The 17358-nt window shown below is 48.3% G+C and overlaps 1 protein-coding gene across 1 annotated transcript; it reads left to right on the top strand.

Annotated features, from left to right (window-relative positions):
* Window positions 1-6714: 6714 nt before the first annotated feature.
* On the top strand, window positions 6715-17358 carry PIP4K2B (phosphatidylinositol-5-phosphate 4-kinase, type II, beta). Its single transcript, XM_009583052.1, has 9 exons — window positions 6715-6806; window positions 8452-8548; window positions 12550-12702; window positions 13475-13621; window positions 13995-14033; window positions 15411-15524; window positions 15823-16081; window positions 16470-16573; window positions 17278-17358. The coding sequence occupies exons 1-9, from the start codon at window positions 6742-6744 to the stop codon at window positions 17356-17358; spliced, it is 1059 nt and encodes a 352-aa protein (XP_009581347.1). The 5' UTR covers window positions 6715-6741.

Below are 17358 nucleotides of genomic sequence, written 5' to 3'. Positions count from 1 at the left end.
TGGTGGTCTCCAGCCAGCGTTTAAACCAAGTAAATCAGGATCGGGGTGGGGCTGTGGCTGGTGTAAGCAGGGCCAAACGTGGGTGGTATTAGTCTGACAGCTAAATTTTGAACTAGAAAACCATGGAGGGGAGGAGAGAACTTGTGCAGATAGGAGAAGAAAGTGGAGTCACAGAGGCTCGCCTTTGATTTCCGAGTTTTCCGTAAGGCAATGTAAAATTCAGCAAACATGGAGATGGTTCCTGAGGAAGCTTTGCTTGCGACTGTTGTTGTCATGGCATTGGAAGAGGAGATGCAGCTCCTCGGTGTTGGTTACGTGTATGTTGCTCCATGCACGTTCTCTGCGCCCTGGCTGGAGTTCCCCGTGCATGGGAGCTCGCCAGCAGCAGAGGGAAAGTTGTGATGGTGCTGGAAGGGAGAAGCCATCTTGCACTGAATAGCAAGATGAACATGGCAGTGTTGTGTGATGCTCCGGAAACCATAGAAACGGTTGTAAGGTGCTGATTATACAAGGCACTGGGATCCCAGTGAGTTCGGGGGTTGTTGGAGAGGTGACTCTTGTTTCTGTTCGTTAAATGAACAGTCAAGTTCATATGGGCCGTGATGATGCTTCTCTAGGTGGCAGTTCATCAGCTGGAAACAATCCCTGGAGCTCTGTGGATGTTGGCAGGGGCAGGGGGTAGGCATAAACAAATCCCATTTTTGTTGAAATGGGTAAATCTCTTCTGTTGGCTGTGTGGATCTTGCCCGAGGCAGTGTCCTTGCACTCCAGAGGCTCCGATACTGGCTGAAGCACCCGCCGATCTCCTAGGACCTTTAGGAGTGGTGCCAGCCAGTACAAAACACAGCTATTTAGTATTCAAGTGAAATAGCAAAATTGGGATTTGCAGCACGCTTCTCCCTTCTCTGCAGTGTTGTTTTTGGTGTTGCCATGTTAATTCTAGCCAGAGCAGCATCTGCCACATATCAAATGTTGAAGTCCTATAAATTGGTACTGGCACAGGGTAAACAGCCTGTATTTGTCCTTTCCAACGCTTGCTGTCTGCTGTGGCTCTAATTGACCTCTGGAGAGTGCAGCATATGGCAGTGGCGATGATAGCCTGTGTTAATGATCAAGGCCGGTAGCTCTGAACCTTCTTATCCTGGGACCTCCTGTTAAAATAGAGATTCCAAGAGCCCTTTTCCTTCCTGGGGTATGGAGAGAAAAGATGACTTTCCTGGGAGGTTCAGCGAGGAAAATGGGGCTCAGTTGCCTGCTCTGCCATAGACGTGTGTGGCCGTGGGTAGGTCGTTTAACCTTTCCATTCCTCAGCTCTTGTTGAACTGAGGGAAGCGATAGCTTTGCCTACCTGCAAGTGGACTGGGAGGACGGATGCTTTCCAGTGGTCCTGAGGCCGTGCTGACGCGATGGGTGACAGGCTGCCCTGCGTTGGCGGGGCAGCAGGGTAGCACTGACTGATTCCTCTCCCTGTGTGACGCAGCGTTGTGCTGCAGCTCCATCAGGACGCGGGAGTGCTTTCCAGCAGGCTCCAAAGTACTTTGTTCAGGAAGAGGTGGGTTCGCTGTCACTAGGGGATGCTTTTTTTTTCCTCTTAAAGCATGCTGGTGTCCGTAGAGCGCCGATAGAAATTATTGACTACAAGATTCATGCTTCCATAGCATTGCATGGGGGTTTTGTGAGCTTGGATACTGATTAATCTTGCACTAATTCATGGAAAACAGTATTTTTTTCTCAAATCATTGCCCAGTTGCTGTACTGTGTTAAGCAGCAGCAAAGTTTTTCTGTAGATGTGGGTTTGTCTCCATGCTAGTTAAAGTGATTTTGCTATGTGTCTTTTACCTACTTCCCTGGAGTATTATGAAGTTTAACTAATGCTCACAAAGTACTTTGAGATGCCTGATTGAAAGGCTTTGAGAGGAACAAAGTATTTTTATTTTCCTGAGCAAATTCCTGTTGTAAAGAATCCTAGAGAGTAGACTCACACACTCCATCATCTGGATCTTGTTAGTAAACAAATTGCATTTTCCCATCAATTTACTAATGGTAATTGCCACTTTGAGGCTACAGTCAGGTTTTGAAACAAAATTATGCCTGGCCCATTCGTTCTAACAGCTGTCCCTGAATGACACAGAATATTGATGTGTCTTTTATTGAAAAAGGAATTGGCTTTGGTGGGGAGGACAAATTATCAACTACAGATAAACCCAGAATCGTACTGACTGGTGTTGCTCAAGAATTCAAGTGACCAGGAAATACAGGCTGAACAGGCAGAGGGGAGGTGGTATTTTTTCAGCCCTATAAGGCCAGGGGTGGCTGTAGACTTCTCAGCAGCGTAGGCAAAAACAAATTCTGCTGACTGAGGATGAAGGACCTGGCCACTCCTGCGGGGGGAAGGGGAGAGCTGCTGGCTGGGAAGCTGGAGAAATAGCGGAGCTGAGCTTGCTGTTCCTCTGGCTGCTGGGCAAATAGAGGAGGAGGATGGCAGTTGCGGCTTTGGAGAGATGAGAGTCTTCTCTCCGTCACCTACTGCTATTGCCCCAAGCTCTGGTCCTTCAATGGCATCAGGCTGCCTTTCCCTCCAGGGCTCTGTCTAGGATCGTGGCTGTTTTGACACACCGGGCAACCTGCTGCCTTACCTCTCTCCTTGCTGGGGTGACCTCCGGACACACCGGGCTGCTTGCCTTGCTTAGGAAATTGCTCCTTTGTTCTCAGAATATAGTGAAACCAGCAAAGAAATGTGAAGCATCTCTTTCTTAGTGTCCCTGCTGTTGCCTAGTGAAGATGTCAATTGGTTTGTCTAAAATGTGTCTTGGTTTTAAATCCTCTGAGCTCCACTGAGATCCTCCGAGCCTGGTGCGTGTCTGAGTCATTTGTGAGGCTGACAGGCATGTGCCATTCATGCTGTCTCTGGCCTGGGGAGAGGCAGGACCAGCGTCTTATGCCTTTCTGCAAAATGCAGGTGGCAGTGGCAAAATGCAGTTCATAACGGTGCTTGCCTGGACTGGTCCCTGTCAGGTTGTGTGTGTTTTCTACCCAGTGGGAGAATAGAAAACTCCTGGCATAAGAGGACTGTGCAAAAACGTGGGCTTATTTTCAAGAGGATTCAAAGGCAGATTACGTCTAAAAAGCTGGATGACTTACAGAAAACCAGCATCATGCTGGGTCTGGAGATAGATCCCTGATCTGAAGAGCTTGTGCTCTAAATTAGCCGTTCTTAACTTTTTCCACTTTGGGGACCTCTAAAGCCCTTGTAGTGGAGATGTGGAAATACCCCAGGCGCAGACTGCTGTACCTGCTCTTCGCAGTTGCTGTGCTTCTCAAAATAGCCCGTGACCCCTGTGGTGAGGGACCGAGGTGTGTGACTGCGGTGCTGTCTGCTGCTGCACCTCTGCTCTCTGCAGCTGCCTCTTCCAGAACAAAGAACCAAGCCCAAGATCTCGCTGCCCATCTTGTAGCCAGCACCAGCCCCAGAGATCTCCAAAGCTCCAGGTACAGGCAAACTTTCTACAGTTGGGTGACGTCTCTTTGTGGGAGACAAGCGGGTCAGACCCGTGGGAACGGGCTCCCCAGGAGCCAGGGGTGCTGGGCACCTCATTGCTATGCACCTTGCTGTGACCTTGCCTTCTGTAGCATAAATACACAGAGACACACACTCTGCTATATATAATCTCCTGCTACACGCCTCTCCCTGGGGAGAAGGCGAGAGAGCAAACATGTGCCAGGCGTTAGTCACGTTGCTCTCGGAGGCTGCTCAGATTCCACCATGATAAGCACAGGAGAAGATCCCTATAGAGCGGTGCTGTCCGCTGCTTTCGTTTGGGCAAGGTCTCCTAGTGTTTCAGTTGGCATCACGCTGCAGGACCTGGCCTGATAAGCCTTAGGAAGGGGCACTGGATGCTGAGTATTGGACTACAAGAAGGGAGAGTTTGGAATATCCCTTTTCCAAGGCAGTGTGGGGGCTTTTAATTCCTCTCCCTTTGGGATCCTGAGGAAAGTGCCAAGCGTGGGAGTTACTGTGGGAGCAGACAGTGCACATCCCTCTTGCTTAAAAAACAAACAAGCAAAACAACAACAATAAAAACCCAAAACCAACCAAACAAAAAACCTAACTAAACCCGTGTTTGCTTTCAGACTGGTGTCAGGAACACTAGCCATCTGACCAAGAGCTGCCTTGTGCGGTGGAGGGCAGGCTGTCAGTGCTGGGACTAGAAATGGCCAGTTCAGCTCTTTGGCAGCGATTCTAGTCCCCAGCACAAATCCCTTCTCACCATCTCCTCCAGAGCCGGAATCCCGAAGCATCCAGAAAGCTCTGTCATACGCAGCTGGAAGTGGGGAAAGGCTTCCGCAGGGGGGATTTTTTTGGCTGTTGTCACGCCGTTACATCTTTGGGTTTAAGAGCGGGGGCATCTTTTAAATGAGGTGAGGTATCTTGGCGCACCATTTCTGCCAGTCAAGAGACTTGCAACAGGTACAACATTTGCTTTGAGGTTTCTGCTTTGGCAGAAATGAGGACATCCAGAGACGTCTTGACATCTCACTTTGCTAACATTTGTGTCTGAATTTCTGGCAGGGAGGAGACAATCTCCAAATCACTGTTCCCTCTCAGCCGTCAGCACCCTTCCTCCGCTCTGGAACAAGCTGATAATAGCTTGTTTGTGCCTTACCCACCGCCGAGAAGAGGGCTGAGAACGGGCGTGTCTAAAGAGCTGTGCTGTCGGGCTTCCCCTCCTGTTAGACAGCAATAATTAGTGGCTGGAGGCAGCGCCTCTTTCTCGATACAGAATTAGCTGTTTTCTCTTCCCCCCCCTTCACCCTCAGGGGAAATCACTGCATGGGGCTCTCTGATACAGCTGCCTGCATAGCTGGGAGCTGCACACCAGGATCTGGGAGTTCCCTTCCTCACCTGCAGTCCTCTTGCCTTTCTTCTCTTCTAGCTGCGGCTCGAGGGGCAGTTCAGTGCAGGATTGAGCCTTTAGCTTAAGCTGGAGGGTATTGGCCTCCCCGCTCCGTTGTGATTACAAATTATGGGAGATGTATGACATTATTCATTCATCTGTGCAGCATTCTCCATACATCTCAAAGCACTTTATGGGAGTGCTTAATGCTCCTCAGTGCTGCTATAAAGTAAATACTGGGCAGGACTTTAAAGAGCACCATCTCTGCTCTTGACAGAGCCAGTTTATTTTCCGCTTATCTGTTGTGTGGGATGACTGCTCTCTGAAAATAGCCATCTTTTCTCTTTGCAGTGTGTATGTGTCTTTCTTTACAGCCTGACGTTTGTTAAATCTGGTCTGTTTTTTCATTGGTAATGATGGAGAAAGGATGTGAAAAATATGTACCTCATCAAAGGCTTGCTCATATAATTAGACAGCTCACTGCACATCTTCAGAGCTGGGATCTCTTTGGTCCTTGCAGAGTTGAACTGTGCCACAGATCCTGCTGCAGAACAGCTTCCTCGCACCTCCTTTCATCTCTGCGTCCTTGGAGGAGATGTGGCAGCAGCTATTTGGACAGTATTGTGTGTCCTGTTGCACACGAGGAGCGGGGAATCCCAGAACTGGAGTCCATTTCCTTAGGCTGACGGCTTGAACCCTGTTCCCAGTCAGCAGGGAAATGCTGTGTGCTTTCCAAGCGTGCTGGAAGTCGCTTGACCTGCCCAAGGTTTTGGTGTTGGGAACGGACCCCAGGCCTGACTCCTAGCCAAACCCCGCTGTTGCCAGTGTTGTCTGCTTCTCTCCAGCATCACCTGCTTGGCACAGTAATTGTGGGAATGGAGTTGTAATGAAACTGCTTCCTAAATCCAGCATGTTAATAGCAGCTCAATTAGACGGGACTCGTGTGATTCCTGTGAAGTCCATGTGAATGAATGACACTGGGGCCATCCTCAGAAAAGGCAGCTCAGAAACGTGCTGCCTCTTGACCTGCTCTTGAACGCCGGCACATCCTTGTCAGTGCATGGGCTTGTCTGGAGCAGGATAGCCAGATATAGTCCAGACATGGATTTCATGGATTTTTTTTTTTTTTTTTTTTTTTTTTTTTTACTATGGATGCTTTCGCTGCTGAGTGCTGTAGCATGAGCCTGTCTGTACAATAGTAGCTGAACCTTCATTCTTCTGCTTCCCTGTATTCCTGTGGCTGCCACACATGACTAAGGAGCAAAAACAATCTAGTGGAGTGACTCATCCCTTTAGAGAAGGTGGGATAAGAGCAACGAGAGACAGCAAGCATAGAAACAGCATCCACAGGGGAGCTGTGCTGTGCCGCACCAAAGCTACCCAGAGTCTGTTCTGGCTGGCCACGTTGAAGACTTTGGTCATCTTTGGTGAGAACTAGTTAAGAAATTGGCTGATGCAACATTTCCTAAATAAAGGCAAAGGTGATTTATTTAAAACATAAAATCTGCTATTTCTTGGTCTGTAGGTGTGTCTCAATTCTAAGCTGTATCTTGGATGATCAGCGGAAGGTGAACAGATGAAAGAGCTGAGGCTGGCTGGGGGAGTACTCACCACATGATTGAATAAGATGCTTCTGTGGCTTGTAACCACAGTGTTCTCTGGGTTGCTTCAGCACAGCAAGTTGCTTTGAAAGTCTAATGGGTTATATTGCTTCAACAGCTTCTGGGGTATTTGGCATCCCTGTAAGTCCATTGACAGTAACTGCAGGGCAGTGGAACTTGGGTTTTGAGTCTCCTTTTCCTTTCTCTTTTAGATCAATGAACTCAGCAACGTTCCCGTCCCTGTCATGTTAATGCCTGATGACTTTAAAGCCTACAGTAAGATTAAGGTGGACAATCATCTATTCAACAAGTAAGTAGGCGCTTCCCAACTTGTTTGTCTCTGTAATTAGAGCTCTTTGCTGTGGGGGAAACTGGCATGTTGAAGGCCTTTTGGTTTGTTCCTTGTTGTAATGCCAAGAGGATCTGGCGTGGCTGGACACATGCCCCGAGCCTGTGCCCTGCCCAGACCACTTAGCAGGATGTGGCGGGGGGTCAGTCTGTCACTGAGATGCTGTCTTGTGGTTTGGTTTATATCCTTTGAGTGATGAGAAGTCTGGTAAGGGCTCAGAAGTGGCACTACTTAAAAACAAAGCTAGTTACACATAGATATTCACTGGACTGGGTAGAAGACAATTAATATTTTAGAGTTCACAAAGTGTAACTTGTCCCAAGTCCTAGGGCTGGAGTTTTCTGCACATCTTGGTTATGCACAAAACTGATGCGGGACTGTCTCCTGACTCCTGCTGTGCCCTGTCTGGGTGTTCTGTCCTGACCAGCAGAACCCAAATCCCAAGACCATGAAGGAGAGGGCGGGATTTTGCTCTCCGTGACCTCCTAGGTTCCCTGTCTCTTTGAGACTGTTCACAGGAGACAACCATGAAGCTGCATTATACCCCTGGCCTATGGGGTTTGTATGGCGTTACCCCCTTTTCCTTTTCCCAAAAGATCAATTTTTGGAAGCCCTTTTAAAGCCATGGTTGTGACTGGTGCTCAGAACTGTGTTCTCCACCCTGGCTCTGTGTGTGTGCAGGTCTGCAGTGCTCCCTGATTAATGCTTCATTTTCACTAAGTTTCACAGGGATCAGCTTTTGAGAGTGGGAGTGTGATTCAAAAGTTTGTCTTCTCTGGCACCTACAATTTGCAGTATCTGATTTTCCCTCTTCTCCTACATAGATTTTAGTTTCCCACGTATCGGTGCAAAGGATTCTCATTGAGAATGAGCTGACAAAATCTCCCACTGTGTCCAAGCAGGACCATCCTCTCTGCTTCTTCCCACTGGGCAGAATAAGAGCTGTGGTAGGGAGTAGATGCAGCATCCCTCAGTGACGGGGAACGTTGTCTGTTGTCCACTGTACTGTGCTTTGGGGAGGCCCCGTTCCTGGCTGGCGAGGCCTGGCAGCAAAGCTCGCTCTGTAATGGTTAGGACTGGTCTGGAACATGCCAGACTGGAGCTGATTCACCCCCTCTCCTTTGTGTTCTGCGTGAGATGGTTTGTCTTGTGTTGACCTTTCTTTTGACGCACGAGTGATCTGATCTGATCTGAAATCAGAGCCCCCCCGTTCTCCTCCAGCTTTTCATCTTAAACAGTAACAGTGTGTTGCAGGGGGCAGCTGTGTTACTGAACGGAACAAAGCAACAAAGGAGGAGGAAAGAGAAATTATTCTGTCAAATCTGTGCTTGTGACAGGGGAGATTGTTCTATAAGACAGATATCCTCATCCAAAGAGCTTGTTAGTCAAAAGCTGGATCCTGCAAACATTTCTGTGAACAGATGACTTTTGTAGGCATCCAAAGAAACAAGCTACCCTAATGAAGGTAAATACTTGCAAAATAGGGCCCTTGTAGGTAGGAGGGGGCTTGGATATCCTGGGGGGTTAGCAGTGAAGTGGGAGAAGAATTGAGTTTGATTTCACAAGCTGATCATTGCACAAGAATATCTTTTCTGCTTTGCCCTAGGGAAAACTTGCCAAGTCGCTTTAAATTTAAGGAGTATTGTCCACTGGTGTTCCGAAACCTCCGAGAAAGATTTGGGATTGACGATCAAGACTACCAGGTACCGTCTCTTCTCTCCCTGCTCTCCTAACACCTTTCCCTAGGACAGAATAACCAAGCTGGCAGAGAAACTACAGTATCAACATTCTTGTGTGGTCAGTTTTATGGGCTTATAATCATGGTTTGAATGGTTTTACCATAACCCTGAGGGTCCGCAGCAATGGAGTAGATCTTGCTGTGCCAGGCACTGGGCAATTGCAGAATGAAAAGATGGTCCCTGCTCCAGAGCACTTACGGTCTAGGCATAAAATAAGAGGCAGCAGATGGTTGCAGACAGGCAGGAGCTTGAGGATAACAACGATCTAGTGCAGAACATCTGCAAGGAAAATGAGTCTGTCGTGTTTTTACACATTCGGGTGCTGCTTTAACCAAGTGCATGTGCCAAGCGTTGGTGCTGTTGAATTGGGTTTATCAAGGTGGCTGCTGCTTTGGGACGTGTCCCCTAAGGCCAGAGGCTCAGACTTGCCTTGGAGGGGAGAGGCATTTTCTTGTATTAATACCGCTGGGCTTAAATCCAGTGAGAGAGAGATGTTGCAACTCTTGCTGCTACAGCAGAGCCACCCTTCCACACACAGCTCTTAGTCTTACGCACGCAGGAGATGTGTAGTAGCAGGCTGCTTAGAGACCTCTTAAATGAGGGAAAAGCCAGTGCAGAAAAAGAGGGTGGCTTTGATAGCTGTGTGGCCTTTAGCAGGCCGAGTGTTAGGTAATTAAACCCGGTATCTTTGGCACTCTACTGCAGTTGATAAAGGCTGGCAACGCGCCGGCACTGACTGGTTAAGGGCTTCAACTAAAATATTCACTGGAATCCGCCAGCCCAGAGCAGCATGTTAGTGCTGGAGCAGTGGGCGAGTGGTGCAAGCTTCTTGCTCTCTCCCTTCTTTGCTTCATGTACAAGCCCAGCCATGCTCCCTGCTGCCTGTGTTGTGGGGAGAGGAGATGGGAGCAGAGCTGTTCCTGCTAATCCCACCAAACTGCTTCCTTCTGGTACTCCGTGTGTGTGCCCGTGTCCACATACATCTGTGTATACACCCTTCCCAAGTGTGTCAAAATTCTCCATGATTATATCTGGATTATTGCCTGATCTCCCCCTGTTCTGAGGTTAATATAACAAAGAGATCTGTTTTCTTACCCCAGCTGCATGGCTCATTGCACTGGTGAGACACTGGATCTAATAGATCCAGTTTCTGGTCTCGTGGTACAGGGCAAGGAGCAGATGTGTAGCACCCGCATCCCATCCTCTGCCCCTTGTTCCCAGACCAAGGGGGGAGCATGCTGGTCCCTCTGTGAGAAGGGGTGACCTCTGAGGATACCGGGATCGGTGTTTAGGGCTTTTTGCTTCTTTGTGTAACTGTGTCTCAGTTGCCTCTCTCCTGGCTGCCAGGGCCCATCCTACTCTGCTGCCTGTTCTCAGGCATGCTGGGCACTCTGAGGGTGTTTGCTCAAAGTGAGACACGTTTTTCGAGCATAACTGACAGTCGTCTTTGCTTTTCTTCTGCAAGGGGCCAGCCATCCCCAGGAGGAATAGTAAATGCCGCCTCGTGGCTGCCTGTCGCAGCTCTGGTCTGGGTGACTGCCCATCTGCTGACGGAGATAGAGCGGAGCCCAGCCTTAGGAGGCAGGTGCCGTTCTTTGTGCCTGTGCGTGCTCAGTGCCTTGTAATGACCTGCGAGCCATGAGTTATGCACACAGATGTCTTCTGCTTGTGATGGAAGATCTCTGTTATTTTCAGGACACGGCTGCTCAGTCCATGCTTTTCTTGAGCACATGCCTGTTAGATGATTAATTTTATTTTTTCCCTCCTACCGTCAGGCCTGTTCTCTTGGCAGCGACGGCGTTTTGCCAGGAGAAGTAGTACCATTGCCTCCTGGTCTGTTGACAGTAGTTCATGCCAGGCTGTGTATGGCTCTTGAGGAGACTGCTTGGCCAGCAACACCCTGCCCCTGGGGCTGGCTGTACCAGGGAATTACTTTGTGCGCTGGCTTCCTCCATACCCTTCAACATACTTGCATGCAGTGAAGTCATTAGCTCCTAATTATTTTTTCTCCCGGTCCATCCGCTATAGTATATTTTAGAAATTTTTTTCTTGGTTTCTGTTAAGAAATGATCAGAACCATGTGAAGTGACTTACATAGAAGTACCCACAATCTTTTTGGTTCTCAATACCTGGTTTATCATTTATGCTTTACCTGTTGCTCTGAAGGATTACTTCTTCCATCTCCGGGGTAGAGCAGTTTGGTTCTTTAAAAACGTCCAGCTAGAACAGAAAGCAGAAAACATTCATTGAGCTAAATTCAGGTGGGTAAAATGTCATGGCTTGAATGGGAATTGAGCCAGGATGATAAATATAACACCCAAACTGTGGAAGAGGTGGAGTGATGGGAAGGGAACGAAGTGAACCTAAGGGCTATGAATTTGGTAATGTCCCTATGTGGTCACGATTTCTGCTTCCCATCTCCTCTAGAAGAAAAGCTCTGTGGTTTTGAGGTGAGGGGTGATTAAATAGTGTAGTACAGACTCATTTGCAAATGTCAGCAAGAAACAAGGGTGGGGGTTTTTTTGCCTTTATTTTCCTGATGGTTTCTAAAGCCATTGGCAGGAATAGAGTTTTTCCCCTGCTTCATTAAAGTTTTAAAAGCTTTAAATTCTTCATTCTGAAAGGAAACCTCTCAGCTCACTTGCAGCGTGACATGGTAAATCCCTCTTTCGCAGCAGGCTCTGCTGTCTGCATCTGCAGAAGAGCAGGCTCCCTCTGCTGTCTGCTCTTCAGAGAGCTGAGGGAAGGAGAGAACAGTGTAACTAGCAGCTAAAAAAATACGTCATGAATCGCATTGTCCAGCCCTGAGATCCTGAAAGCCGTGTCTACCTTGAGCTAAGACCACTATCCAGGTGTCAGTACCACTGTGTTTCAGAGCACAGCTCTCCCCATATGCTTGCGTCAGTGGCAAGGAAACGCTAGTGAGAGCCTATACTGTTGGTTGACAAAATGGCTTCTGAACAGGCAGTGGTGACTGTGGTGGTGGAGTTGGAAGGCAGTTGCTGAGAAGTGATGGATGAAACAAGCAGGAGACTGGTGACCTGCTTGGGTTAGTCTGGAAGGTGTGAAGAGTGGTGGTTCTAACAGTGGGATGAGGCTCACAGCAAGTCCCGCTACCTGGGGAGAAGGATCAGAACAAAGAGCTCATGTTGTGGCTCGAGGAACGTGGTAGATACTTGCTCTGCAATTTGCTTGGGATTTTCCGATTGTGCTGCAAGTATGAGAAAAAGCTGCAATGTTTCGTTGCTAAGGGTGGAGACAGGGATGTAAAGACAGATGCTGCTGATTGTTGAAAGAACAACCAAGCTATTTATACTTACGATCTTTTTCGTCCAATTGTAAGAATAGCAGAGGCTGAGAGTGGCTTTTGGTTTCAGGGTGACCTGTAAAGAATTCCCAAACAATGAGACTTCTGCCAGTTTAGACTGCCTTTCGGTGGAAAAAGAAGGCAGGCCGTTTCATTCATTTTGTTCTGTTTTTCCTTAAATGTTGGAAATATCCTGACAGTTCTTAGACTTCCAGGAGGAAATGCTAAGAAGTCTTGGTCTGTGTATACTGCCTTCTTAATAATTCATTAGTAAAAAACATTTTCAAAAATGCATGCCAGGTGTTGGAGGAAAACAGGTAAACCAATAGAAGGCCCAAATGAAAGCTCTAAACTCCGTGTCCAGACTTCTAAACAATTGGGTTGACCTCAGTAGTGCTGAACACTCAAAGATGCTTGCTTCTTAACGGTCACGATTGGAGTGTGTTTGCAAGTGCGCTCTGAAGCTTGGCCAGGACACTGTCACAGTTACGAAGGTAGAGCACGAAGTCTCTGGGATTTCTGTTGTTCCAGAGCCAGGTTGTGGAGCTGGCCCTGGTCACCCATGTCTCATCTGCTTTCCAAGACTGCTTTTCTTTCTTTTCCAGGGAGGTGGCAGCTCCTGCCTCTCCTCCCCACTTTTTTGTTCTGGTTCCCTCAGAACTCGGTAACACGAAGTGCCCCAGTGAACAGTGACAGCCAGGGCCGATGTGGGGCCCGGTTCCTCACCACCTACGACAGGAGGTTTGTCATTAAGGCAGTGTCAAGCGAGGATGTAGCAGAGATGCACAACATCTTAAAGAAGTACCATCAGGTACGGTGAGTCTGGAACCCTGGGAGGGGAGGTCGCAAACACCTTGGGGAGCATCTTGTGATTTGCTGGGGAACTAGAGCTTGGATTCACAGCGTGCAACCTGGCAGAGCTTGCAAATAGCTTTTGCAGAATAAAACCGTGATCTTTAGCATCTGAGAGCCAATTATGGCACAGCTGCCTGTTTCTTTGCAGTGCTGAGCCCCTTCACAGCTCACCCTGTTCCTTACATCAATGAATTATGGATTGCTGGTACCTGAGATCTGTAAACATGCTCCTAATTCAATCCTTTGAATTAGACTTTCCAGAGGGACCAGGGAGGAGACGGTTATGTGCAGCAGGGAAGGGGGGGCAAAGTGGGACAGCTGGAAATGTTCTACCCTGGTCCATGTTATCTGCCAGCCCATCTGCTCTTTACTTTCAGATACACTCACGTAACCCCAAGAAGTGAAGTTAGCCAGTGCCAATAACAGACTCGCCCCGCTGAGACTGGGTGACAGACATGCACACCTAGCCTGTTACAACAGGCTGGACATGCACATACAATGGGATGCCCTGTCTCAGCTCAGGGCTGGAAGATTCTTACAATGCCCTAACTTGCTTTTCTTGAGACTCTAGGAGCCATTTGCAAGCCTCTTTTCCTTTCACATCGGTGTCAGATGGCTGGAACTGGAGGCTTCGCTATCAGCTTCTTGCTGAGCTTGTGTTCTTCAGAGAGCGGTTTTGTGTGACAGTGCCGTCTTTCTCTGCCCTTCCCTTCCCCACTCTCCTCCAGTTCATAGTGGAGTGTCATGGGAACACCCTCCTGCCCCAGTTCCTTGGCATGTACCGGCTCACCGTGGATGGAGTGGAAACCTACATGGTGGTTACCAGAAACGTATTTAGTCACAGGCTGACTGTGCACCGGAAGTATGACCTGAAGGTGAGTATTTGGAGGGCAGTCATGGAGCTGAGAGCTCCTTTTCCAGGAGGGTGGGAGTTGGTCTTTGTAACACCTACTTGACAAGGTCTTGGGCTTTGCTTTTTGTTCAGGGAATTAGGTTTTGGGGGCTCTGGATGGGGCTTCACTTGAGGCTCAAATGTTGTTCCATTCCCCCATCACAAGTGGCCTACACTACACCAGGGAGATCTGTAAGTCTATCTCAGGCATGAAAAAGGGGTTGAGCACTGATTTGAAAAATACTTTAAAATACTTTCATTATTTTTCTGCATGGAGGAATTAAATAGCGTCAATGAATTCTTCAGGAATATGACACATGGTACCAGCAATGCTCTTTTCTTTATTCTTTTATCAGGGCTCAACAGTATCCAGGGAAGCAAGCGATAAAGAGAAGGTATGGACTGTTCCTGACCAGCTTTTCCTTCCTCCTGGTGGTTGGAAGCAGATGGGATCCAACTGACTTCCCTTTTCCAAAGGGATATTGAGCAGGGGATATTAAATGGGCCCTGAGTGATAACCTGTTTCTGTCCCACCTTTCAGGCTGTGCCCAGTAACTGCTCAGGAAGAGATGGTGCAGCTCTGGTGCTGCCTTGCCCTGCTCTGTTATGTTGACACTACCAGGAGTGGGGGGAAATTCTTGGGAGACAATCCCACAAGTACCAAAACCCACATTAGTGCAATTGTGTCTTTATGGAAGAATTTCTTCATAGTGCTCCCTGTGTACCAAACTGAGTCAGGTCAGCAGTTAGCTTTTGCAACAGATGCTTTTATAAACCAGATGAGCTCCTCTCAGGTTCTTGGCATATCTTGGCACGTTTGTAAGTTTGGTTTCTGGTGCGTTTAGGGGAACTTATGACTAAGAATCCTGCCCCTGCAAAACTTTGGCTGTGATGCTGCCATGAAAAGTCCTGTTGAAATCACAGCAGTAACTCATGGTACTACATGTTTTGCACATGCACATGGGATTTTCAGGTTTGGGACCACAGAGTAAGTCTACTCCAGCCTGCCCTAAAATTAGATCTCTGGCATGAGCCAAGGAACTCCCATTTATACTGAATGCTCTAGCGTCAAGGCACGGCTTCATCGTGCCCAAGTATTCCCAGCTTGCTGGCTGTTTACTCTCTAGTTTTTCTGCGTATGCAGTTTGTCTCAGACCATTCATAGTAGATCTATATAAAGCCACCACACGCTCATATGTCATTCTAAGAACAAAATAATTTAATCCCCAGTTGCACAAAGGCGTTGTATATTCTTCATATCCCTGAGAAATCTTCAGGGCCTGCTACAAGCAGATTCCTCATAAAGCAGTGGTTTTAATTTTTTCCTCAAGTCTTTAGGGAGAGAAGCATTTTTTTTTTTCAAGCCCTCACCCCTTCCCCCCAATCTGAAGCCAACAAAATGCATTTCTTTTCTATTCTGGGAGCTGGTTGGACCATCGCTGGCTGGAGCCCAGCTGTCAAACTTTCAGCCTGCAGCACATCTTTCCAGCAGTCTTTAAAGTTGAGTTGCTCTCTGTGTCTCCCTTCAGTTTCCCCGTAGGTACAGCTCAACACATGGATTCATGGACAAGTACCGTGCTCTGCCTGATGCCATTTTCATACTTAATGGACAGGATGAGCCACTTCACCTTATAAACAGGCAAAAGATCCTGGTGCAACCCAACACTCGATCAGAGTCTCTGTGCAATCAACATATTGCTAATGGATCAGCGTACCAGCCCTCCACCAATAAGTAGGGGTTTGGAGAATTTGACACAGGCTTTTTGTTGCAGGCCAAGGATCTACCAACATTCAAGGACAACGACTTCTTGAATGAGGGTCAGAAGCTGCATGTTGGAGAAGAGAGTAAAAAGAACTTCCTTGAAAAACTGAAGCGGGATGTGGAGGTAGAGTTTTCTGGGGGGCAGCTTTTACTGTCTCCCATAATGGGATCCTCACTGTGGCCTCTGGCTCAAGAGGTGCAGCAGTGACTGAAAAGCAAGTCATTCCTGGATCAGTCAAGCAATTATAGTCAGGGTTATGCTGATAGCAGTGGACATATGAGCTCGTGTAGATTCTCTGGAGTCTAGTAAGGGTTTAGCTCTCACTACAGCCCTTTCTATTCAGGGAGATACTGGCAGGGTAGGACTGAGGATTTCTGATCCTGTGTGGATGCTATTGTTCTCACTCATCTCTTTCTCCCAGTTTTTAGCTCAGCTGAAGATTATGGACTACAGCTTGCTGGTTGGGATCCACGATGTTGACCGAGCAGAGCAGGAAGAGATGGAAGTGGAGGATCGGGCAGAGGATGAGGAGTGTGAGAACGACGGTCTCGGAGGCAACCCCATTTCCTCCTATGGCACACCCCCTGACAGCCCTGGCAATCTCCTCAACTACCCTCGCTTCTTTGGGCCTGGAGAGTTTGACCCTTCTGTCGATGTCTACGCCATGAAAAGCCACGAAAGTGAGTATCATGGAACGTTGCCCTGAAGAAAGTCTGGAGGGCAGAGGTGTCCTGTGGTCTGGCTGGGCTAAATGGAGTGGGAGGACTGTCCACAGGGAGAGAGAGACCCTGCCAAGTGTCTCTCCTTTGCTGTGCAGTCCCTTGTGGATGGTGTGAGTTGGAATGGGTAGAAGTGATGCTTGGGAGAGTAGTGGCATGTTCAAAGAGCGTGTGGGCCTCTGGTGTGCTGTTTCCAGTCATTCTTCTCTGCCCTTCTACAGCCTCCAGCTTCCTTGCTTTCTCTGCTAGTTGCATCAAAACAGATCTGCCATATGTTTATTAAGGAGGGGGGTGCAGCTGGGCTTTGCTCACAGCTCAGGGTGTGCTAGCGACTCTCTTGCCTTGCTAGGTGCCCCCAAGAAGGAAGTGTACTTCATGGCCATTATAGACATTCTTACGCCATATGATGCAAAGAAGAAAGCTGCACATGCTGCCAAAACAGTGAAACATGGGGTAAGCAGCCTGCCACCCGCAGGGAGAATGGGCTTTGGGGCTTCTGCTTTGCTTGCATGCCTGCGTGTGTATGTGCAACGTCTCCTGACACTGACTTTTCTACCAGTATGGAAATTCTCCAGTGATCCCGTGCCCAAGAACAGCTCTTCTCTCACTTACTGTCTCCTCAGACTGTCTTGGAAAGGCTTTCCCTCTGGTTGGTTGGAGATGACTTGCATTTACATCCCAGTTTGGGAGGTGCTCGATTTCCCTGGTGTGGCAGCTACAGCCTCACAGAGCCGGAATGGGATGGCTGCAGAGAGACATACTACCCTGCCCCCTTCTTGGGGCCAGTCCTGTTCTCTGGCAGCAATCCTGAACTTCCCAAAAGGGCTTGAAAAAAGCCCAGATTGGCGGGACATGGAGTTTTTCGTGCTCTTTCCAAATCTCCTCTAAACCATGAGGGAACAAATCCAATGCTTTGACTCAGTGGTCTGCAGAAGATCCAGCTGGAGCTAAAATCAGGGTTTTTTGGGATCTCTCTAGACCTCTCTGGATGTTGTTTTTTCCTAGAACTTGCAAGTTGTTATGGGTCTTTCCTGGCAAAGACAGGCTGTTCTGACGTGATTGCTCGCTGCTGTCCTCCCTCCTCTGCCCTTTGCAGTGCTGCAGGGTCTGCCCTTCGAGGAGGGTGTTGTGACTTCTCTCTCCTCTCTGCCTTGCAGGCTGGGGCAGAGATCTCCACCGTGAATCCAGAGCAGTACTCTAAACGCTTCAATGAATTTATCTCCAATATCCTGACATAG

This window comes from Fulmarus glacialis, unplaced genomic scaffold (genome assembly GCF_000690835.1).
Source record: "Fulmarus glacialis isolate BGI_N327 unplaced genomic scaffold, ASM69083v1 scaffold40878, whole genome shotgun sequence".
Classification (NCBI taxonomy): domain Eukaryota; kingdom Metazoa; phylum Chordata; class Aves; order Procellariiformes; family Procellariidae; genus Fulmarus; species Fulmarus glacialis.
Note: the sequence above shows the minus strand (reverse complement) of the source record. Positions and strands in the feature narration are given on the sequence as shown.